This window comes from Thamnophis sirtalis, unplaced genomic scaffold, assembly GCF_051295495.1.
Source record: "Thamnophis sirtalis isolate CommonGarterSnake01/CBP01778 unplaced genomic scaffold, rThaSir2_p1.2 scaffold_4, whole genome shotgun sequence".
NCBI classification, from domain to species: Eukaryota; Metazoa; Chordata; class Lepidosauria; order Squamata; family Natricidae; genus Thamnophis; species Thamnophis sirtalis.
In genome coordinates this window covers 32,070,098-32,094,870 of record NW_028261384.1, presented here as the reverse complement: position 1 = coordinate 32,094,870, position 24,773 = coordinate 32,070,098, and the positions used below count along the sequence as shown (strand labels likewise).

At 35.4% G+C, this 24,773-nt stretch overlaps 2 protein-coding genes across 9 annotated transcripts in view; one reads left to right on the top strand and one right to left on the bottom strand.

Moving 5' to 3' along the window:
- Positions 1–5,888, top strand: part of SLC25A13 (solute carrier family 25 member 13) — a 162,250-nt gene extending 156,362 nt beyond the window's left edge. For all 3 annotated transcript variants that reach the window (XM_014051794.2, XM_014051795.2, XM_014051796.2), the window contains 3 exons: positions 3,446–3,604; positions 3,690–3,780; positions 4,015–5,888. In XM_014051794.2, the coding sequence (XP_013907269.2) occupies positions 3,446–3,604; positions 3,690–3,780; positions 4,015–4,192 (428 nt within the window). In that variant the 3' untranslated portion in view covers positions 4,193–5,888. The remainder of the gene's footprint in view (positions 1–3,445; positions 3,605–3,689; positions 3,781–4,014) is intronic.
- Positions 5,889–8,527: 2,639 nt separating this feature from the next.
- DYNC1I1 (dynein cytoplasmic 1 intermediate chain 1) overlaps positions 8,528–24,773 on the bottom strand; it is a 188,618-nt gene continuing 172,372 nt past the window's right edge. For all 6 annotated transcript variants that reach the window (XM_087712713.1, XM_087712711.1, XM_087712716.1 and 3 more), the window contains exon 17: positions 8,528–9,459. In XM_087712713.1, coding sequence (XP_087568839.1) covers positions 9,352–9,459 — 108 coding nt within the window. In that variant the 3' untranslated portion in view covers positions 8,528–9,351. The remainder of the gene's footprint in view (positions 9,460–24,773) is intronic.

Sequence of the window (24,773 nt, the reverse complement as noted above, 5' to 3'; positions counted from 1 at the left end):
TCTCCACAACATTTCAAATATTCTCACATCAGTGAGAACATCAGTGAAGATAGTCGATGAAATGGTCACCTATTGAACTTCATGATCAGATTGGGATTTGAAGACAGGTTTCTAGATATCAATCTGTCACCTTTAAGAAGCTGTTTGAGATATGCTATTAATGTAATAATTAATGGTTAAGAGCATGTACTAATTTACATGTATCTTTGGTTTGTCCTTCTCGATATCCAATAATTAATTTTACAATAAAGAAAAGGCACATGGTTCATATACCTTCCAAGTCAGTTTTTAAACACTTTATTTTTAAAATGCATATATTTAGTCAAAATACAATGGGTTTAAAGTTGTGTTAATTGTGTCATAAAATAAAAAGATTTTGAGCGATGCATTCTATATATGAAACTCAAGACTTTACGTAATTTCTTAGCATTTTTAAAGTATTCTTTGTTCTTTGTTAAATTATTGCAAACATAATAACTGCCTCTCTGAACTCCAACCACTGAAACAGTCTCTCATCAATTGTTATCTGTCTTTATAATGTGGATTTTGTCCCATATATATTCCCTATTTTTCCATTTCAGGTTACTTTCTATTCAAACCACCACTCTTTAAAGCAATGACTTGTCTCTGTTATTCAATATAAAATTGGATAGGTGGAAAGGAGTTCTAAGATAGATGATACAGTCTGAACATTTATTTGTATTCTCCAGCAATAGTGAAAAAAGACATTCATTTGAGGGGAGTGTTGGTGTATGTGTGTATTTTAGTATGCTTTTAGTTTTCTGTTATGTCTACTTTAAAGGAATTAAAGTCAATTAAGAACATCACAGGTAAATGTGGTTGGAAAACTCCTAGTTTGTAATTGTGGAATTCCTACTAATAGATGTTAGTTGGTAATTCAGCAGAAAAAAAACTGTTTAGCCATGGCATCACAAAGCTTATTGCACTTGCTGATTTCTACAAGGGGAATTCTTAGAAACATTTGTGGACATCAAGTAACTCTCATTCCAACCACATTTACGTGATGGCACAATTTCTGTGAACAGACATATGTCTTGCTGTATTTTCAAGTATTAACAAATTGTTAAAATCCAGCTTCTAATAAGTGTAAGCCAGAATAACTGCTTGTGGAAAAGTTTTAAGTTTTAAGAGCAATGACTCTTGCACATAAAAGAGCGTGCCTCTGGTTTTAAATGTGAAAAGTCACAGTAAAAAAAAGTCACCTTCTTTCTCTCTTGGTTTTGGAGAATGGACAAGCAGTTCTTATTTTAGTGATAAACACACACTTTTACATCTCTTTCAAAGCAGTCTACTAAAAAAAAAGTGAGATTGTGTTCTGGAGCCAAACCATAGTGGTTTGGATGAAAACGGTTACAGAATTATTAAGCTTTAGAGAGAAGAAGGAGGGGAAAAAAGCAAAAGAGATTTATGCATCTTTGTCTGACCACATTGGTTTGGAAGCACTGCAGAATGGAAAAGTAATAAAATAAGAAGAGACAGTGTTTTCGGAATACTGTACAATCTTTTATTTTTTATTCTCCCTCCCTATTCAGTTCTAAATATGGCAAATTCCATTATATTTATTCTCAAAAAATGTTTATTGGCATCCTAAAATTATTAGATGTGATGTGATTTTTGCCTTCTATTGACATACTACATAGGGACTGGTTTGGGGGATCAACCCACGCTTTCACATGTTTTAAATCTTTATTTCTTTCTATTGTTCATTGGCCAGCAATAGTCATCCAGCAAGACTATTCAGAAAATGTTATATGTTAAAATATATGTGTATATACACATAAGAATACAAAACACAAATGAATTGGGAGTTTTTGAATTGGGAAACATGTTCCTGTGTACAACATTCTGTTTCTATCCAGACATCTAATAAGCTGCATACCTAAATTGGGAAGCAAAGTGAACAAAAGACTGATTTCCAGAAATTTGTGCAGATGATTAGACAACAGAAATCACAGAAGAGTCCAATTTTAAACAAAACTATTTAAAGTTTAAACTTGCTAGTTTAAATATGCTTCATTTCTGACTCATTAATTGAAAATACAGCCAAATATGATATTACCTCAATACATTGGATGAGTTCAATGTGCAGGACAAAGAAATGTCAATTTACTTCTTTCTTTTTTCTTCACTTCACAAATATTTTTTCTTGAGGCAAACAAAAAGATTTAAAAAATATTAATTATGATCATATTTAGATGGAAAGGGAGAAAAGAAGCAAAAAATTTTCCTGAATTTTTTCTAATGTCAAATGGAAGAGAAATGTGACATCTGAATATTTTGTTTCATATTCAAAACCAAGCAAAATTTCCCATCCACAAGAATTGGCTGAACCAATTTTTCTAACCATGCAAGAGCACTCTTGAGATCCAGGTGCATTTCAAAGTGCTTTCTTTACTCATCAACCCACTTTCTTAGGAAGGACTGCCCAGTTTTCTTTTTATCAGTGGCTTTTAAATAGTTTGGTAAAATAGTTTTTGATAACTGATTACAATTATCTTTCCTGGAGGACTTTTCCCAAATGTTACGCATGGGGGGAGTGGTAACAAAACAATTTGTAATCTAAAAAAAAAATAGTGCAAACTATGACAGAAAAAATAAAGAAAATGTAGTTTAGATTTAATGCTTATCAATAGTTACTGGTTTATTAATACATTTACTGTGATATTAACAATATAAAACGTTGTGGTAAGATATCACATAATCTCTGACATAACAACTCATATTGGTGCATCTTTTGATTAGTACAAAATATTGCCTTTTCCAAAACAGTTTTCACAAATTTGACAATCATTCCTAGATATCTGGAATTTCATTTTTCAATTTCTCAAATGATTATTTTCTCTGCCATTCTGTGTTTGTTACAACCACAACTTCTCATAATGAGATTTCAAACGTATGGTATATAATTCAACATTGTATTAAGTTTTTTAACATTTAAAGATTACTTGCATGTTAGGAATCTTTAGAAGTAATGCAAGATCTTACTTATTTGGACTCAGTCTTGCTGACGATTTAGAGCAGGGGTAGTCAACCTTTTTATACCTACCGCCCACTTTTGTATCTCTGTTAGTAGTAAAATTTTCTAACCGCCCACCGGTTCCACAGCAATGGTGATTTATAAAGTAGGGAAGTAACTTTACTTTAGAAAATTTATAAAGCAGAGATACAGCAAGCCCACCATGAAAGCTGGAACGCCCACTAGTGGGCAGTAGGGACCAGGTTGACTACCACTGATTTAGAGTATATTTTTCTGTCTTGTTATTTCTACTGGGAATTTAATAGATAGCTTCCTTTTAAAATAAAAGCTTTATTAAAATGTGGATTTTGCTTGTCAAAATGCTTAGGTAAATCATATGAAATTGCATCCAACTGAGAATGCAAGTGACTCGTTTGAAAATGGTTTCTCTTCCCTTGTTTTCTTCAGGAATGCCAGCTGCATCTTTAGTGACCCCTGCAGATGTGATAAAGACAAGGTTACAGGTAGCAGCCCGGGCAGGACAAACAACTTACAGTGGTGTCATTGATTGCTTTGGAAAGATCTTACGAGAGGAAGGTCCAAGGGCTTTTTGGAAAGGAGCTGCAGGTAACAATTGAGTGGATTTAATAAGGGAAGGGAGTGTTTCTAAAAGCCTAAATGTTAATATGGCTGTTTTTCATTTTATTTTCAGCTCGTGTGTTTCGTTCATCCCCTCAATTTGGAGTAACCCTAGTGACATATGAGCTACTGCAGCGATGGTTTTACGTTGATTTTGGAGGAGTGTAAGTACCTTACATTAACTAATTTGTTCTAGTCAGAGAGAGCCAGATAATGAATGTGGTATCAAAGAGCAAAAGCATACTTTCAGAGTCCAAAGTGAATATTCAGATTACTCTGTAATATGGGGTTAGGGATCCCTAGTAAGAGGAAAGTGAAAAATGGGCTTGGGTTATAGAAATAACTTGTTTTCAAAGATATTTTAGTTAAAGGTTGCATTAATATTTTTTTTCTTGCAGAAAACCAGCAGGATCTGAACCAGTGCTTAAATCTAGAATCACCCTTCCTGCACCTAACCCTGACCATGTTGGGGGTTATAAACTGGCTGTTGCCACATTTGCAGGAATTGAAAATAAATTTGGACTTTACTTACCTCAGTTTACAGCAATGTCTCCTACCTCTAGAACGGCATTATAAGCCACAACATACTTATAAGTAATGGCAAAAGAACCATGTGTCTGATCAATCTTTATACTTCAATCCTTTAGTTTTTCTGTCTGAGCGAAGCCTTATCTAGAAATTTCTTTTCCTTTCCCACTTTAGGTGTACATTTGTGCTTCCCATGTCAAATCACTGTGATGTTTCTGCTAAAATAGTTGTTAATTTGGACCCATGAATGTATCCCCCTCCCCCAATTACTTATACTTGGAATTGTGAATGTACTTGGGCTGATTTTGAAAACATATTCATAATTATTTTTCTTATTGGTGGGCAAACAGGGAATGTTGGGATGGTAGAATATGGCCTTTGGCATCAGATGAAGATGTTCTGCCATCATGACTGCATAAATAGGTATTAGAGCTCAGCAGCATTTCAGATTTAAAGGCAAAAATACACTTTACAAATATGTGAATGTAATCCATCTGCAATGGCTTAATAAAGCTATTGGTTTTTCTGGGATCAGGCAGTTGCCCTGTGCAGGCAGTTCCTGAAAATATACCTAGATTCATGCATTCAGATATTCCAAGGCAAATACCGTATTTTTCAGACTATAAGACGCACCAGTGTATAAGACACTCCCAAGATTTTGAAGGTAAGTAAGAAAAAAAACTTTTTGTCCTCTCCGGTCCCCAGGAACACTCTGCAGGCTTCAGCAGGGCTGGGGTAAGGCAAAAACACCTTCACCAAAATGGGGGCATTTTTCCCTTCCCCCAGCCCTGCTGAAGCCTGCAGAGTGTTTCTGCAGGCTGGGGGAAGGCAAAAACATCCCCGACTTTTTCCCAGTTTTCACAAAAATGGATGATGGGGCGGGGCTTCGGTAGGCCAAAAATGGCTGAATTCTGTGACAATTCCACGCTTTTAGGGGGGAAAGGGTGCATCTTATACTCCGAAAAATACAGTATTTGCTTCCAAAACAAACTGCATGACTCTGTTGGATATATTCTTATATACATTTACATATGGTGTATATGTGTGTATATATAGTATACACACATGTATACTTATGTATGTATCTAGGGTTTTCTTATATGCAACAGAGATGATGATGCTATATGAATTTTTTTAAAATCAGATTATGAATTGGTTACATACTCTATGTGCAATAGGATTCAAAATGTAACAGAATGAGCTGTACCTAATTTTGAAAATGTAATTTACATACACTGCATTTCTAAATTATATTATAGCGCAGTGTTTCTTAAACTTGGCAGCTTTAAGATGAGTGGATTTCAACTCCCAGAATCCCCCAGTCAGTAAGGAGTTGAAGTCTTAAAGTTGCCAGGGTTGAAGAAGACTGTTACTGAGCTTTTATGGGCGTTTTGTAATTTAAACCATGTCAACAAATGTTAAGCAATTTACATTCCTGCTAACAGAATTATGACTGCATAAACCTGGGAAAGAAATGTAGATTTCCATAATCTATGCACTCTGTGGAAGAACGTAGCCCCGTTATTCACCGCAATGACATTTCACAACCCAGGCGAGAGCTACCAACAAAGTGTTGTATGCTCTCAATCATTTTCCATGCTTTGCTACATTGATGTGAATGGAGGCTGCACCCAACAGGTCTGGAATTTGTCCCTACTGATATTTGGAATATTTTTTATGTAATGCACTTAGGAATAACTGCTGCTTGTTTAAATAAATGCAATAAAAGAATTCAAGCACTGTATTAATGGTGTTTGCCTTAATTACTGCGCTGTAAGTAGAAAATACTTGTGTGGAAGTTCTTACTAATTTTTTTTAATTAAAATATTTTTGATAATTTCCAGAACTAATATTTTGCCTATTCATTTACTTTGAAAATTATTCACTCAGATCTCTGTGCATGGAATGGTGTGCTTAAAGCCAGTGGTGGGATTCAGCCAGTTTGCACCACTTCGGGAGAACCAGTTGTTAACTTTCTGAGCAGTTTGGTTGTAGGAAGAAATCATTAGGGTAGAGAACTGGTTGTTAAATTATTTGAATCCCACCACTGCTTAAAGCGTCCATGGTCATATTTTCATACATAAGTAGGTGGGATTTGGAAAAGAAATCCCAGAGCAGAAAGTTATATAACATTGCATTGTACCATGACAACAGATTTGAATATTTCTATTTCTAAACCTATAAAATTAAAAGTTAAGTCCTGATTTTGTCACTATTTTTTGGAGTGTAGTTTCCAATCCAGAAGTAATACACACATATTCTGGATGAGTAAAAATAATCAAGAATCTCCCAACACTGGGAAGGTGGGCACATAAACATCTGTAGACATGTGTACAGAAATAAAACTTTTGTTTATAATTCTAGCTTAGTAACTATTTATGTGTATAGGTTGTTCCACCTCTTCAGTGGATATGTATAACTTTTAAATTATGTGGTTATGCAGCACAAAGGTGCCCAAACTGTTATAATTTAAAAAAATATTTCTAATAGATTCAAAGTGAAAATGTTGGACACATTCAGATGTCTCATTTTTAATTTTCCATCTATGATTCTTGGAATATGTCACAAGTGCTTTCTTTGCACCTTCAAACATGCATAATGGTGCTGTTACATTTTGTCTGCAGGTGAGATGACGAACTTAAACTCCATAGGATGGGAAAATATGTGCCCCAAGGGCTACTTTTTACAGCCCCACATCCTTAGAATTATACCATTGAAATTTAACAGCATATTGATTTTTCAGAGCACAATTTGTCTTTTCTTGAAACAAAAATATCTAAAACAGGTTGTCGGGTTCTATTATATAAAGATACAATTCTTCATGGCCCACATCTATTGAGAACCAAAATGAAGAAAAACTATTGGATGTTGAGCTCTTATTTGCTATTGAAAAATCTGGGAGCCTCTTTCTACCTTTCTAGAGCATCAGTATAAAATGGATCTACCAATAGGCAGAGACACACAGTGCTTCTTAATTTGTTAAGCTTTCAATAAAACCATCTGTAAACTCAAAATATTCACAAATTATAACCTAAAGTGTTATGATGCTGCAATTTAGTTTTAAAATTTTGACAACAACAGAAGACTTGCTAAATTCTGTTCTGAGCTAAAGTTTAAATTTTGGAGCAAGCATTCTTTCCATTGACTGAACGTGCCTTCTACATGAAAATCCATGAATGGCCTTCCATATCCATGTGTCAGATAACGGTCTGAACAGAAAACCTATTTCCTGCATACCAATCCAAGTAGATCAGGGATGACATCTTGATTCAGAATACATGGCTCAAGGTTAAAACATCAGTTTTAGAATGAGACACACAGTGGGTTCACGTTATGGCCAAACTCTGAAGCAGGAGGCAAGTGTAGTTCACTCAAATACTCTGTACATGATTACAAACACCAAGACAATCTTGGAAGCGTAAGGCTTGGTTTTTCTGAGATGGCTCAGCTGTTAAGCAATTATTCAGCTAAAATGGCATGTGCTGGATGGCTTACAAGTAACCAAAGATAGTTTTGTTTCCTCATGTTGGAAGATAGGCCAGGTACTGTGCTTTAACTTATATGAACAAAAGAATTCTACCACATTAAGGTAAAGGTTCCCCTCGCACATATGTGCTAGTCATTCCTGACTCTAGAGCAGTGTTTCTCAACCTCAGCCACTTGAAGATGTGCGGACTTCAACTCCCAGAATTCTCCAGTGAGCATTGCTGGATGGGGAATTCTGGGTATTGAAGTCCACACATGTTCAAGTGGCTGAGGTTGAGAAACTCTGCTCTAGGGGGAGGTATTCATCTCTGTTTCAAAGCTGAAGAGCCAACATTGTCCAAAGATGTCTCTGTGTTCATGTGGCTGGTATGACTAGACACCGAAGGCGACAGAAAACTGATACCTTCCCGCCAAAGGTTATTCTTATTTTTCTACTTGCATTTTTACATGCTTTTGAACTGCTGGGTTGGCAGAAGCTGATACAAGTAACAGGAGCTTATTTCATTATGCAGTGCTAGATATTCGAACCAGTGAACTGCCAACCTTCTGATTGACAAGCTCAGCATCTCAGCCACTGAGCCACCACATCCCATTCTCTACCACATTAGTTTGAAGTAATTGGTTTCTGTGGGTGAAATGTACTTGGGATTGGAAGAGTTCTCTTCATGCAGCAAATTATCTTGAGCCAACATGGTATTTATGGTGGAACTGGATTGAAGTATATCTAATCACCAAGCCTTATTACAAAAAATAAATAAATCCTGGTATGGAAAAGAATTTAATTTCCATGCAGGTTGTTTCCTAAGGATGACATTAGAAGGAGATTGGAAGCACTTTAATACATAAGAATAAATTTGATTTATTTTCTTAAGAAAAGCAAAAAAAGAGGAAGTCATGTTACAACTATATAAGCCTCTTTATTCAAATACTCTCATTTACTGTTAAGAGATAGGTTTAATACAAAAAGAGTAACACATGGCTACAGCACACCTTTCAACATTGATTTAGTAGTAACAGCAATTGCAGTCCAATTCAGATGGTTACTACTGATATGTTAACAAGTATCAGTGACCAACATGAAATATTAAACTTCCAGGAAATGATAGGTTTTTAAGTTTGATTTGGTCAACCTATTACAGCTACCATTTTATTACAAAGTGACTTCCTGTAATTGTTATTTGGAATTAAAGATGATTCCAACATGCATGGGAAGACAATGAATGTTCTTTATACACATGCTTTACTGCTTTCAAATAAGTATGTTCCATGCGCAGACTGGAATAGATAATAATTCGCAATATTTATATAGTACATCCATTTATTATGTAAGTCACCATGTGAAACACCACATCTAAAAACTTTGGCCCAGTCCTAGGTCACAAAGCACATCACATCTGCATCCAATCATATCTGAATTCATATAGATTTACCCGGACTGGGCCAAATAAAAGGTTATGAACCCAAGTTTACCTAGGGGTTGTTTATTGCAATTACTAAAGTAATCAACTAGGCAGCAACATAATTCCCTTGCATTTTTTTTCTTATTTATAACTAGAAGAAATATGAGATGAAATAATACTTCCAGGCTACTAAGCTCAGCATGATTAGTAGGAAAGAGCCTGATGAGTAATGCTGGCAGGAACACTGCTATCAACAGTGTACTGAACTAATGCTCAATGAAGGTTTCATCAACAGATAAGAGGGAAGGACTAGGCTTTCTTCTAAGCAGCTATTTCCATGTTGCCTTCTTCACTGTCAGCTCTGTTGGCCCTGATCTCTACCAAAGTGCGTGCAAAGCGAGTCCATTCATCACTGTGAGGCACAGCAAGCTGTAAGGATAAAGACATTGAGAGATAAATGTAGCTTCAGACTGTGAAGAAATTAAGAAAAGTTTCAAAGCAACAGTTTACAGTACTAATCATCATTAAAGGCAATTATTGTTTGGAACTGAAACCTAGAAGAAAATTTTGACAAACTAGTTTCAATATCTAAGACAGGGAAGGACTGACTCTTTTTTACAAAGGCACAATATCTCCTACCTAAATGTGAATCTTTGAAATCAACATAATTTTATCCTCTATAAATTCAAAAATATTTACTTTTTAATAAGTGGACTGGAGGTCCTGTAATGGTAAGATGTGATTTCCTAAAATAATCTAGATATTTGCAATTTCTACCTTATAAAATACGTGGAGAAGCCATATTGGTACAACTGCATCTGACAGGCAGTTTTCAAGAAAGTTTTTGACAAATGCATTCCACTTTCTCCAAAAACAGCTGACTTCATTAAGTCTGCCTGGTTTTCAACCAACAAACAAAGATGGATGAAGGAGATAATTCAATAATTTTGAAACCAAGAACTACCACGCATAAATAAATGGTTGGCACAGCTAAAGCAATTAGTTCAAGAGCTTTGTGGGTTTGTGTGTGTCAGGAGTTAAAAGCAGTCTTTTGACTTTAGTTCATTTGGTTTATCTATGTCCACAAAGTATCCTTTAATTGTCAGACCAGATAATTTCCATATCATGCTGAGCAAGTCAAAAACAACAGTCTTGCAAACTAGTTAAATTTATCTGTTGAATTCCTACAACTATTATTGCTATTGTTCAAATTCAAAATGGCACAAAGCCCAACAAAAAAGAAATTAGAAAACCTTGAACAAACTATGTCCCTCTGTTTTTATATATTACACTAAGCCAAAAGCAAACTAAAAAGATAAACTTCAACCACTGGTTCACTAGTTAAAAGCATGCATAAATATCTTATCCTTATGATGCTTGAAAAAGGAAGGTCAATTAAATCCCAACTACTTATTGTTATGCAGTTACAATTTTTGAAAATGCAAACTAAAATTGAAGTTGGTTTCTCTGTGTATATTTTCGTAGACTAAGACTTAGAATAGGTTTCAGACCAATCCAGGGTAGTCTGGGAGCCTATATCGCTTAAAGCTGCCGAGGCAAGCGACAAAGAATTTAAATCAACCATGATCTTTTGTGATTGAGTGTTTCTCCCTGGGTGCTTGTGAGAGAACGGAACTATTGAAAGTTGTTAGGCACAGTATAAGCCTTACTGTACAGTAATATGAATATATACCTCTAAGCCACAAGATCTCCTCCCTTATCAGCTGAGCCATGGGAACGATTAGATGTTTTGTCAAGGCACCTAGTAGGCTGTACCCTAGGAGCCTTACAGGCTGAAAGTAAAAAATTCAATACAAAAATGGTTTTGGCCTGAAAGGCTCCTAGGGTGGAGCTGAAAGGCAAAAGGGAAGCAGTATGCTCCCTCCCATATTTGGGGCATACCAAGTGCCTTGACAAAACATCTAATATATATCTATATCGATATTGATAGATAGATATAGATATAGATATATTTTTCAGGACATGAAATTGTTGTTCATGCTGGAAACCTCTGTGCGTATGTGTTATCTGTGTGTCTGTTTGTGTATATGTTCTTTCACAGCCATTAAACCCAGCAATGTTTCTAGTAACTTTCCATAACATAATATTCTAGATTCTAAAGTAAAGGAATATATCAGATTATAATAATTAAATTTTAGTTGTGTTAAGAAGTGTTTAAAAGATTTAGATCAGAGGCCACAAATTTCACAGACTTTTCACAAGCTTAGTTGCATATTACTTTATATACTTTTAGAAATAATAACAAGGATTTATTCCGATTTCATATAATGCAAAGCTAATTATCAATAACTTCCTTTCTAAATCATCTCAAAGTAAATAAAGCAAGAAAGGGGATGGGAACAAATAGGATAAAGAAGAGAAAGATATTTGGGTGTTGAAAATCATAGAGTTGGGGACATCCTATGGAATAAGGACTGGGTAAAGTAAGAACAATATTAGGAAAAGAAAGACAGAATAGATAAGATAAAATTATTGGGTAAACAGCAAATAATACTTCATAAAGAAATGATAATAAGAAAACTTGGAACAAAAATTCACCAGGGAGGACATGATAGGATAAAAGATTAATAATAACTAATAAAAGGAAGGACTTTTTAAGAAATGGTTAAATGATGGAATTTGCATTGCCCAGATTTGGCGATGGTCACTCCTATGGTTTTAAAATGCATGGAGGATCAGGTGATCTATGTTTGGAAGCTTAACAGCTGTGCACTACAGCCTAAATGGCAATGGAGAATGTGTGTGCCCAGCATAGGAAATATATGAGAATTCACACAAACTATAATCCAGGAAGCTGCAATATGCTGAGTAAATTAAAACTAATAATTTTGTTTGATTTTACTGCAATTTTGTATTTATTTCAGCACAAAATAGTAACAGAAAATGGGTCTTGTAGAAATCCATGCACTGTTGCTCCTAGAAATAACCATAAATGCCTGCTCAGGCCAAAATAATCTAAAATAAATTGGAATTGGTTAGTCAAGGCTAAATTATTGTTTTGTTAGTTCTTTTGAAATGCTTAAAAAAAATAATGTCCTGACACAGTGCACAAAAATTGGACTGTAAGTCAATCTGCTTTTCTATATTCTTAGAAAAGTGTCTTTATTGTACACAACAGCTTTGTGTTTCAAATCTCTTTGGCATGGATTCAACTATGGGAGTAATTTCCCTTCTCCTCCAGGCAATAGTGACTACACTACAAATATATAGTAAAAATACTAAAGGCTTTCAAGACCCTGCTAAAGAAAAAGTCATTTTGTGACTTACATAAAAATGCAACACATAATAAGCTGTCTTTCTAATGGGCATGCCTTTTGAGGAGGAGCAAAAATTCTGGTACTCTTTAAATTAAATGTTCCCAGAAAAAGTCATACAACTTCATTTATATCTTGCTAAGAGTATCGCTTCTTGCGTACAATTTCCCACTGAAAAACTGTCAATTGTGCCCCACGGGGTGAGGGAAAGAAAAGCACTAAATTTAAGTGGATACTCTTTGCATGAGAGAGAGTTTCTGATCAACTTAGGCAAAAGTGATCCTTTCTAAATTGGTCATTTAAACCTGGCACAATGCTTCAGAAAGTAGATACTAGATGCACCATTATATCGTTTTCTCACTTGATTCTTATCACTTGATCCACTCAGTGCTCTTTGGAGAAAAATGTCACAGAAGTGTCAATAATGAATTAATCAATAAAAATTAATACGATAGAATAGAATAGGTTTAGTTGGAAGAGACCTTGGAGATCTTCTAATCCAACCACCTGCATAGGCAGGAAACCTTGTACCATTTCAGACAAATGGTTGTCCAATACCTTCTTAAAACCTTCCAGTGTTGGAGAATTCACAACTTCTGGAGACAAGTTGTTCCACTGGTTAATTGCTCTAACTGTCAGGAAATTTCTTCTTAGTTTTAGGTTGCTTTTCCTTGATTAGTTTCCACCCATTATTTCTTGTTCTACCCTCAGCTGCCTTGGAGAATAGCTCGACTTCCTCTTGTTTGTAGCAACTTCTGAGATATTGGAAAACTGCTAGCATATCATCCCTAGTTCTTCTTTCCACTATACTTGCCATATCCAATGCCAGTAACTGTTCTTTATATTTTAGTCTCCAGTCCCCTGATCATCTTTGTTGCTCTTCTCTGCATACTTTCTAGAGGAAGGGTGTCAAACTGGCAGCCCCTAAGCCAGATCCATCACATGCAGTCCATGCTCACCTCAACTCCGTAAATGGGGAAAATGTCATGGAACGTCAACGTGACGTGGCAAGTTGACACCTGTGTTCTAGAGTCTCAACATCTTTTTTACATCATGGTGACCAAAACAAAAAATCTTAGAACATTCTGGAACACAGCAAGGCAGTAAGTCAAAAGAACACAGCCTTTGATTATTTCAGGAAATGTCAAGCTCCTGATATTCTTCCACAGAGGCCAAGAAACCCAATATTGGCAATAAGACAGTTAATTCCTTCTTTTAAGTGAGCAAGAAAATCACTTCTGCTTTTTATCACACGTTGCCTCATATCTTCAGGAAGCTAGACTGACATGGCTCACAAAATCTCATTAAGTGATGATAATCAAATTAAAGAGTTTGTTTCTCATCATTTGGGGGCAGAAGAAACAACAAAAGATGACGATCAAAGTAGAGTTGAAAGATTTTTTTAAATCCTAAAATATTTCAATAGTCTGAACAAAATAATGAGAAAACCCTAACTACCTTTTGGTTTGATGCAGCCACCCTACAGGTAGTCCTCAACTTACGACCACAATTGAGCACAGAATTTCTGTTACTAAGTGAAATATTTGTTAAGTGTGTTTTGCCCTATTTTACAACTTTTCTTGTCACAGTTGTTAAATTAGTAACATGGTTGTTAGGTAAAACTGGTTTCTCGACTGCCTTTGCTTGTCAGAAGGTCACAAAAGATGAATCACATGACCTCTGGGCACTGCAACATCATAAATATGAGTCAGTTAACAAGCATCTGAATTTTGATCATGTGACCATGGGGATGCTACAATGGTCATAAGTGTGGAGTCACTTTTTTCAGTGCTGTTGTAACTTTGAATGGTCACCAAATGAATTGTTATATGTTGAGGACTATATATCATTGCCACCTTACCCAGAATGCTCCTCTCCTGTGTTAAATATGCCTCTAACTCAGTGGGTCTCAACCTTCCTAATGCCACGACCCTTTAATACAGTTCCTCATGTTGTGGTGACCCCCCCCCAACCATAACATTATTTTATGTTTTCCATATTTTTTTGAAAATATGTATTTTACAATGGTCTTAGGCAACCCCTGTTATAGGGTCAGTTGACCCCCCAAAGGGATCCCGACCCACAGGTTGAGAACCAATTTCTTGCACTGTCCTATCGAGATATGGCTGGATATCTCTTTTGCACAATCTTACAGTTTCTTTTCCTCCAAATGCAAAAATATTTTTATATTTTTCAGCTTTCTAAAACTCAAGGATGGAAGGCACTTTGCCTTAGGAACTAAAATGGAGGCAGTGTGGCACTATTTTCAATGTTCAATCTCCATTTCTTTGGCCAGTTCACAAAACTGAAAATGGGAAAAGAGCCATTTTAGTTTTCTTTTTCAGATGCAAAAAAATGGTTTTGGATGGTATCTGTTCCACATCCATTTCACCATTTTTCCCCTCCATTTTCAATGAAAGAAGCCTTTATTTGGAAAGAGGAATGTTATTTTACAGAAATTCATATCTTAGCATTCTCATTTTGGTATTCTCTGTTCTAAATTATGTGTGGCTCCAAGACAACTAGTTAAAAAGATTTTGAAAAGCTGGCTAATTAAGGACCGCGAAAAAGAATTTAATTTCAGCTTGGTTCCTCCAATAGCATCAGCAAGATAAATAGGCTATAATGATTAAGATGAAACTTCCAAATAAAGTTAAAGTGTGGTTTACCAGTAGCCTTGTAATCTTTCAATTTAACAAAATCATTTCAGAAAAATTGTATCTCAAGAGAACATTAACTATTAACTGTTTGTTCTAAACACAATTTCTATCCTATTTACACGTTGCTCTAAGAAAGGCATTCAGCCTTGAAGTTTACAGTACAAATTTCCTCTTTAGTCTTAAAAGCAGCTAAATAGTTTTTAGAACATACAGGTAGTTCTTGACTTACAACAGTTCATTTAGTGACTCTACACAGTTACAACGGCATGGGAAAAAAGTGAAATGACCGTTTTTCATACTTACAACCATTGCAGTATCTTTATGGTCATGGGATCAAAATTAAAATGCTTGGCAACTGGTTCATATTTATCACAGCTGCAGAGTCTTGAGATTATGTGATCAGCTTTTGTGTTCTTCTGAGCAAAGTCAATGGGGAAGCCAGATGCACTTAGCAACCTTGTCACTAGTTTAACAAATGCAGTGATTCACTTAATAACTGTGGTAAAATGGCACAAAACTCACTTGACAAATGTTTCACTTCTGCTTTCCCAGCTGAGATTCTGTAGAACATAGGAAGCAGAACTATTAAGTAGCATTAACTCATTTCTAGCTGCTTGACTAGTCACTTGACTGTGGCTGGATTAACATCCCTGGAAACTGTCAATCCACAACGGTATTGTATGTGAGAGGGGGAAAGGGAGGAAGAGAAAGAGAGGGTATCCTGACTGTTCCCAATTCTGTATTGCACACTGGGAAAATCAGAATCCTCCTAGACTAGCAATCAATTCATTTCTTGACCTTCTCCCACACATCTATGCAACTTCTGTAACCGGGCCAACCAAAAATAAGAGCCACGCTGATAGAAAGGTGGGCCAGTTCATTCCAAAAATCTAATAGTCCTCCTCCTTTCCTCCCTCATCACAGTATTTTTTTCCTCAACAAAAAAGATATCAGGGTTGTTTTTTTTAATAAACCTCTTATGCACAGTTCCTACCAGACATATTAGAAGGGAGATGCCACCTCTTATGCACAGTTCCTACCAGACATATTAGAAGGGAGATGCCACACAGGATCATGGATCATGAATCAGAAACAGAAACAGCTCTTCTGTCCTGCCTCAAGTTAAAAGCCATCTTGAATTGCTTTGAGACAAGCTGGACACTTTATTTTTGCCATTACTGATTTTATACAATGCTAGAGCAGAGTACAACCCTGTGATTTACATCTCGGTTTCTGCATAGACTTTTTTTCTTTATAAATTTGTGACAAGGACCCAGTTGACAAAAAAATTATACATGGATAGTTTTCACTTCCTTTTGACAATAATAGGCCCGATCCTTTTCAATCTTACAGCACTGCAATGTCGTAGGGAAAAGTTTCCATGTCACGTTTTTTATTCTGGCTGTAGAAAGTGGTTTGATTAGTCTGAGGCCCGAGAAGATATTTTGCTGCTAACTCAGTTACAGGCAAATGTATACCATTATATATACTACCTATTCTGTCTTTGATCCTGTGGTGGTATCAAAACTCCTTCATTATTTTTCTTTATATAGAGCTTGAAAAAGTCAGTATTTTTCCAGGCAGCTCCCAGTGCCACACACATGGCTGGAAACAAAGTGGGAGGTAATCTAGAAGAAAAAGGCCACCAAAGGAACCCAGAGCCTAACAAGCGCACCACTGTGCTTAACTCTCAGGGAGCCCAGCCTCCGTGCTAACAATGGATGAAACCACTGGTAAGGAGGCTGAAGCCAGAAAACTGCATGCAGATGATTTTAATCAGCTCTATGTATACACTGGTGTGCATAACTGAAGGGGTGGAATACCACAGGCAGACTGAAGATTGCCTCCATCCACTGCATAGCAGGTATCAGAGGAATTGTGTAGACCGCCCTTTCTCTAAATTTAATTTGCAAGGGTTTGTCTCAATTAACTTCTGCTGTGAACTCTGTTTCTGTATTGTTCCAATGGACATGGCAGCAGTGCAATAAGTTATGAATTAACCGCTACATGAGACTCAACACTGGACCAAACTTCATGACTAGCATGAAGGCATTACTGAAACTCCCATACCTTACACTGAAAAATTTAGATCTGCCTTCTCCATCCTGCTTTCTAGAAACATCATACTGACTAAATTCTTGAGAAAGTGCCCTAACAAATGACCCTATGATCTTGGTTCCTAATCTGAATCTGGTAGGGCTGATATTAAAAAGCCTTTCTCCCTTTAAGTTTACTTTAAAACCAAAGTTTTTAAAAATCAAACCAACGTCATCTCTACAATGCAGTATACCATGCTCGATAATTCTACCTCCATTAGCAACACTTTATGCTATGTGGGCTAGAGTGGCAGCCTAATCAATAAAGCGTGTGCTATAGCTCTGAACTAAACGCCTGCCCTGAAATCATTTACTACTTTGGATCACAGTTATCTAAATTTTCATTTGTTAGTTCTCTCTGGAAATTCTGCCATTAAGCTTTTGCTTCAACTCAGCTAACATAAACTGTTTCAACATATGTTCTTAAATATGTTGTAACATATAACAATTTTAATATGAAAAGCAAAAAGTACCAACAGCGAATCAATGACAAGCTTATAAGTAGGTTTAATGAAAGTGGTAGCAAAAATAGCAATAATGTATTTCAAATGTTAATTCAGTTTACCTATGCTTTTTTTCCAGGGCCTGTTCCATCATGGGAAATAGGCTCATTTTTTTATTCTTTTCTTTTATTTACATTCTATTTTTTAGTTTATTAAAAAAAAAGTTAAAATACATAACTCCCCAAAAAGAACAAAAAACAAGAAAAACACAAAACAGTTGAAAAATTTAAAAAGTGCATCAAAAGGAAAAGAGAAAAATCCAACATAAAACACATTATCTCCTAGTTGAATACTGATTAACATATTACTACAATATTAGGTGAAACAGTCCCCCTCCCAAAAATTTTTTTAACTAGTAAATATATTTACAAATTATCAGCCTATCTTTTATATACTATATTAGTGACAAAATAGTTAACAACAAGTAACAACAAGAATAACAATGTAATAATAAAGAATAAGAAGTCAAAATTAAGGTTTCAAAACTCTCTGTTAACAAATTGTTACATATGCATACAAACTGTAACCCACTACTAAAAAGTTTGCCACATAATTTTATATCCCAAATTGTCTCAAAAGTTAAAAGTTAATTAATTCTGGATCAAATATCCACAATTGTTTCTTAATCATATCTTATAAATTGTCTAATTAAATATAACATATACAGTCTTCATAGTAACAAAGTTCAAAAAGAATTAATTTCTAACTAGGTGTAAATAAAGCCATTCTTTAATTTCTCTCTGTCTTCATAGCGGGGGGTGGGGGGAGGGAATTGTCACTTCTCCATTCAGTCAGGCTCCTAGCATTGTAACAAGTAGTAGAAATTACTTCTATTTGAACTTTGTTGGGAAGATAGACTTACTATTAAGACTGTATATGTTATATTTAATTAGATAATTAAACATGCAGGCTTGAATGTATAGGATCATCTCAATTCATCCAACATGAGAATATTTCTTTGGTCTGCAACTTTCAGATCAGAGTCCTTTTCTGAATCTTTATCCATAACTAAATGCTTCTGCATATTTTCCATGACTATTATCAACTCTTCAAACTTAAAAAAACCAAACATTTCATAAAAAGCTAAGAAAAACTAAGAAAAAACTGTTGGGTAGTATTATTTCCAATGAATATTCCATTGTAAATAATCTCTCCTGGCCAGGGAATTCATATTAGAGGACTTCCAGTTCCCTTATGCTGCCCAGGACCTCATACACACAAAACATTAAGAAAAAGCAGAAACCTACACAGAGGTGCAACATAACTCTTTTAGGTAGAACAAAACATAAATGCTTCCAGTGATCCCTAATAATAAAGGAGATGGAAAGAATTCCAGGATCCGTGTTCTCCATACTTCCTTTAACTATTTTTATGACTGTTAATGCTGCCATAGACATTCTGAAAAGACAATTAGAGAGGATGGTACTTAACATAATGCCTATGGGGGGAGGGCAGAGTTTTAAAGGATAGAAGCTTGGCTGTGCATGAAAGATAGCCCTGCTACCTATCCTAATCCAGATGGCTGGCTATGTTTCTCCACGGTTTGAGGAAAAAACTTATTTTGCATAACTAAACTAATCCACTGAAGAACATTTTATGAAGACGAACTTATTTAAGATGATTATTCATAGGCTTAAAATCAGAAGTTATGTGAAAAAAGTCATACCATGCCATTGCAAAACAGGTTCTACCTCTTTTGTACATCACTACCATGTTTCCCCCAAAATAAGACAGGGTTTTATTTTCTTTTGACCCCCAAAATAAGCGCTTGGCCTTATTTTCGGGGAGGTATTATTATTTTTGAGGTACAGGAGGTGGCAAGCGTGGTCACCTCATGGCTGCTGCTGTTGCATTTTGGGGAAGGGCTTATTTTCAGGGGAGGGCTTATTTTAACCCATGCGCGCAAAAGCCCGATTTGTCTTAATATCTGAGAGGTCTTATTTTTGGGGAAACAGAGTACAAAAATATAGCTTGCAATGGGATAATGCCATCCTTCTGATCTTTTGCCCCTGCCAGATGATTGCGCTGATTAAAATAATTTAATTTTAGGCTGTCCAAAAACCAGATCAATATCATTACATACGACGAATACACTAAGACTAATAGACCTGATATAAAGGCCAGAACAAATACTTATTATCAGGCAGAAAGAATCAGGACCATACATAAGTTGCAGGTAAGAAGATTTTTTGTTTAAGTTTATACACAAGAAACTGGTAACTATTATTTGATACTAAGCTGGCACTAAATAAGGATCAATGGAATTCAAAAGGGGTTGGGTTGGACTTAAGACCATTTGTGAGAAAATAATGACTCTAGGCTGATAACTCATTTAACTCTGCCTCCCCTTCTGCATCATTTTCTTATTTTTATGTTAGTTTATTTTCAAAATTGACTGAATACTGACAGTCAGTTTGATCATTGGTTAGGGCACCAGGCTAGAAACCAGTGTGAGTTCGAGTCCCACCTTGAGTACAAAGCAAGTTGGGTAACAGTCACTTTCTCTCAGCTCTAGGAAGAAGCTAAAGACAAACCACTTCTGAAATTTTGCCAAAAAAGCTACAGAGTTTTGTCCAAGTATTTGTCATATGTCAACACTGATGTGAAAGAATCAAAATGAACAAATGATAAATAAATAAATTCCAAAACATCTGAAGAATCTTTTAAGACTGGGTTTGACTCACTAAAAGAAAGCTGCAGTTTTAATTTCCCTTTTCAATTACCATGCTTTGTTGGCCCTGTATTACTATTAAACAAAGTTTTGTACTGCATTAAAACCATGTTTTGTTTGAAGTAGGTATCTGTGGCTACGTGCAAAAGTTTATTTCCAATTTCCCAAATTCCAGCAGTCATGTAAGACTTGTTTTTAAAATGCCATCAAACCTGGCTATTAGAGTTATGTGCAATCTGCAAAGTCTGCAAATACCTTAAAATTGTACATCAGGCACGATGCTCCTACATTTTTAAGGAACACATTAATAACCTGATTTGTACTTTAACATTCTGTAATTTTAAGATAATCTCTCCCTTATCATAACAAACCTCCATCTTTCTTACAACTTCACCAATCATTAAAAAAGTTTTTAACACTGTAATTAAGTGATCTGTCATGACCAAGGTTGCTATTGAAAGCAACAGTTTAAACCGCAGAAGAACATAAAGATGATTAATTATACAAACTAATTCTTGTTTCAGAAGACATTTCTCCGGAAAACATATGCTGATGCCAATCAGAAAGAGCATGTCTGTTAGCTTGAATTGTGAAAATAATTATTCCACTACATTAATGCAGTACAGTCTTACTCCAAATTTGGTGCTGATCATTTTTTTTTTCATTTAGCTCCCCATACTACAAATAGCTGTAATTATTTCTTAGTCAATCTGCTTTATTTTTTGCAAAAAAAAAACCACCCCAAAGTAACTATGATTTACTTTTGCTTCTGGATAATTAGCATTTTAAGTGTTTGTCTTATAGTCTCTCATTAGGATGCTCTACAATGTTATGAAATTGTATTATCTAAAATATGCCTTTTAGCAGCATTGTGCAGCATAAATGTATATATAATGCAATATTATAAAATATTTGTAATGCAATATTATAAAATTCTATGGAGTTAATTATCAATCGAGAATTTCCACCCAATTCCATTTTTGGAGAATATTTATTTTTGGGACTTTAGATTCAGGCATTTGTGTAGGGAAACTTTCTTAAGTTTCCCTAAAAAATTGGAATTTGGGAATAAGTTGGATAGATTTTTAAGCACATCAGACAAAAAACAACTGAGATACCTTTCTTAGTTCTATTACATTTGTGTAGCAGAAATTGGTATTAATAGAATGTGTTAGAGGATTTTTCTTCTGCCATCAAAATTTTTACAATACAATTGAACTTGATATTTCTGGGACTCACCAGAGCCCAACCAGCTTTTAATACAAAGCTTCATCATAAAGACCACTTATTTACAGTGGTCACAGTATTAGGCAATGCTTTTTTATGTATACACTCACAGACACCTCAAGACAAAGAAGCATTTGCCTTTGAAGGCAAATCTTAAATATAGAACCTTAAAAAGACAAAGATATTTCATTTTACTTATGTATGCTGAGTTAAATGTAGAAAAATAAAATAAATAAGCTTAGCTATTTAAACTGAAAAATAATTGATATTAACAAAGAATGATTGAACTCTGCAAACCAGTAATCTACATGCTGATTCAGTTTTCTATCCAGGATCAACATAAAGCTTCTGACTGATCTTTTTAGGATTTTTTCAAATTTTCCAAGAAGCTGTCTTCTTGAAAGCAGAATTCTCTTGCTAGAGATAGGGACAAAGACACTAATAGACTTAAGTTGCCTTTTTGCTGGTAACTTCTCTTTTTATACAACATTTGATGAGGGAATACAAACCCTACAAGCTGCAATCATCCTGATCACTTATGGGAAACTAGAAGATTTCCTTAGTGAAAACTAATTTTACTAATTTCAACAAGACTAATTGTTATTAGTATTGGTTTTATCATTACCATTTTTACTCCCAAATGCCTAGCAGCTAATTGAAGGCAATGTGTGTCATATTCTTTACTTCTGCTAATCTTGAAATGCTAAGAAGAAATAAAAAAAACACCATCCCCTCTCAATGTCTGTGGAGATTCTCAGTCATCCTAGTCATGGTTACTTTTTCAAGAGGCAACTGGACTTTCTGGTTTTTCTTTGAAGAAGTTTCGCTTCTCATCCAAGAAGTTCCTGGTTGAGAATGAAATATCTTCAAAGGAGACTCAGGAAGTCCAACTGCCTCTTGAAAAAGCACCTTTGGGACATTCCCTCTAAAGTTGCTGAAGATTAAACAGCAACAAGATCCCTACATACACACACAATAAGCAAAAACAAGGTTAAAAAAATACTTCAACACTTTGAATTTTGCAAATACCATTTGGAAAGAGAAGGAGAAACCTGTCAAGAATTCACCTGTTCCAGTGAAGTTCCAAAGACAAAAGCAATTCCAGCATTTCCCTTACAGGATTCTATCTTCCTTGGTTCTCTAACAGCCTGGCATTTGCAAAAGTTGCAAGAGGTTCAGCACAGGTCACCATGCATACCCCAAAACCTCTTCCAATACTACCAACTAGTACAAAGTTGGGAAGAGACTCACATAGATGCACAGCACTCAGAAAATGTTCACAAAGTAATAGGTGTGTGCAACAAAACAGAAGTGTTTAAGCTAAATTATTGGAAAAGGACAATAAATATCTTACAGTAAGGGTTTTGCGCCTACTGCAGAAAGTATAGAAGAATTTTCACAGGGGATGCTGTACAAAGAATACAATTACACTCTATATAACCACTGATTTTGCTTTCAAATGCACAGTAATCTTTCCACAATTCTCAAATACCCTCATTATTGTTGATCCAGAATTTCATAAAAATACCAGGATTTCGCCACCCCAGCTCCATTTCCATCTTGTTTCTTTATTATTGTGAGGAAAAATCAAACTGGCTATTGCTTAGGGAACATGAATGATGTGCATCTTAAAAAATGGTCAAAATTGATGGAGAAGCTTTGTGAAGTGCCATGATTCTGGAGGGGACGGAATAGAAGGAACTAAGACAAGATGTGAGTTCCCACTGGAGATCTGCCACATAACCATAGTTGTAGAGGAAATATAAGCAATCCTCAACTGACAGGCTTTTGTCACCACTGACATAACTGAAAAAGTGACTTTACAACTAGCCTTTGCAATTACAACATTTGCAGCATCAAAATGTGATGAAAATATGGGCACTTGGCAACTGGCATGTCTTTATGCTTAATAACTGTGTTGATTCAGTTAAAGACTGCTGCAAAAAGGATCCAAAAATCACGTATGAATCACTTAATGACCAGATCATTACAGAATGCAAATTCTGGTCTCAATTATGGTTGTAAGTTGAGAACTACTAGTATCTGCACTGCAAAACAGATTTGCAGCATTTTCTTTGAAGAAGGAGGTGAGCTGGAAGTCAATCAACTAAGTTGCAGAAGGGAAAGAGAGAGGATCCCCAGAAAAACACAGTAACATGAGTAGAGGACCATTCTAGAACCAGTGGTGAGCATAGTACTTAAGTCACCTAGGGTATAAAATCCCATTCTACAGATCAGCTAATACAAAGGAGGCTGATACATGAACCAACTGAATTCTGATTTTAACTTCCACATGTCTTGTATTTTGCATTGGACTCTAACTCTGCTCCTCTAATGAAAAGAAAAATATAGAAATCAAAACCCACAACATAGATAAAACATAGATAACTCTATTTTAATGGCTTATCCAAAAAAGATGAACTCAATATCCCTAGTAGCTTGAAGTGTGAGAAGTCAAAAGAGGTATATCTCCAACCTGTCTAGACTCCAGACAACAGGCACGAAGAGATTATACTGTCAATTCAGGTATTTCAAGTGTCTGTCAGATCACTCAGAATGAGAAAAAATTGTATGTATATATTTCAGAACACCCACACCCAAATCCAGATAATAAATAAATAAAGAAAATAAAGTCCTGCCAGTGCCGTAGCAGAAATTTGAGTGTAATGACTTCAGACAGTTTAGCAATTATGATAACGATACACCAAGATGTTTTGCAGTCATTTGCAAGCCAAAGCGGCTCCCACGAAAGCACGCAAAAGCCAAAAATATGAGTCATGCTCAAGCAATTTTGCTATGGGCCATAAAATCACTTTGTGTAAGTTAAAGCTAAATCTGTATATATTCTATAATATTTCCCTACTGTGGAGAGGCGGAGATATCAGTATACTATCACAGATAATGACAAAAAACAAATTCTGTCTATAAAAGCTGATTGCTGCACAAGTCACCCTTAACTGTTCCAGGAACAGTAATGCAGATGGTATACTTTATGCTGCATTCAGCAACAAAGAGACACGGTCCATCAAGCACACACCACACTGACTTCAATTTTAGCCTATTGTAGGGAAGAATTCAGAACTGCGCTGCCACATGGTTTATTCCATTTGCTAATTTCTATTATACTTACTGTTCACTCTACAGCTTACTGCTTTTTTATGACCAATTTCAGATTTTATTTCATCCTTACCTAGCATGCACATTTAAGCACAGCATTATGGCCCATTTTATTTATTATTAGTAAGAAAGATAATAAAATGAAAAATACCCCAAAAGGATTATGTAATATCATGGCTCATATATGGCTAAGA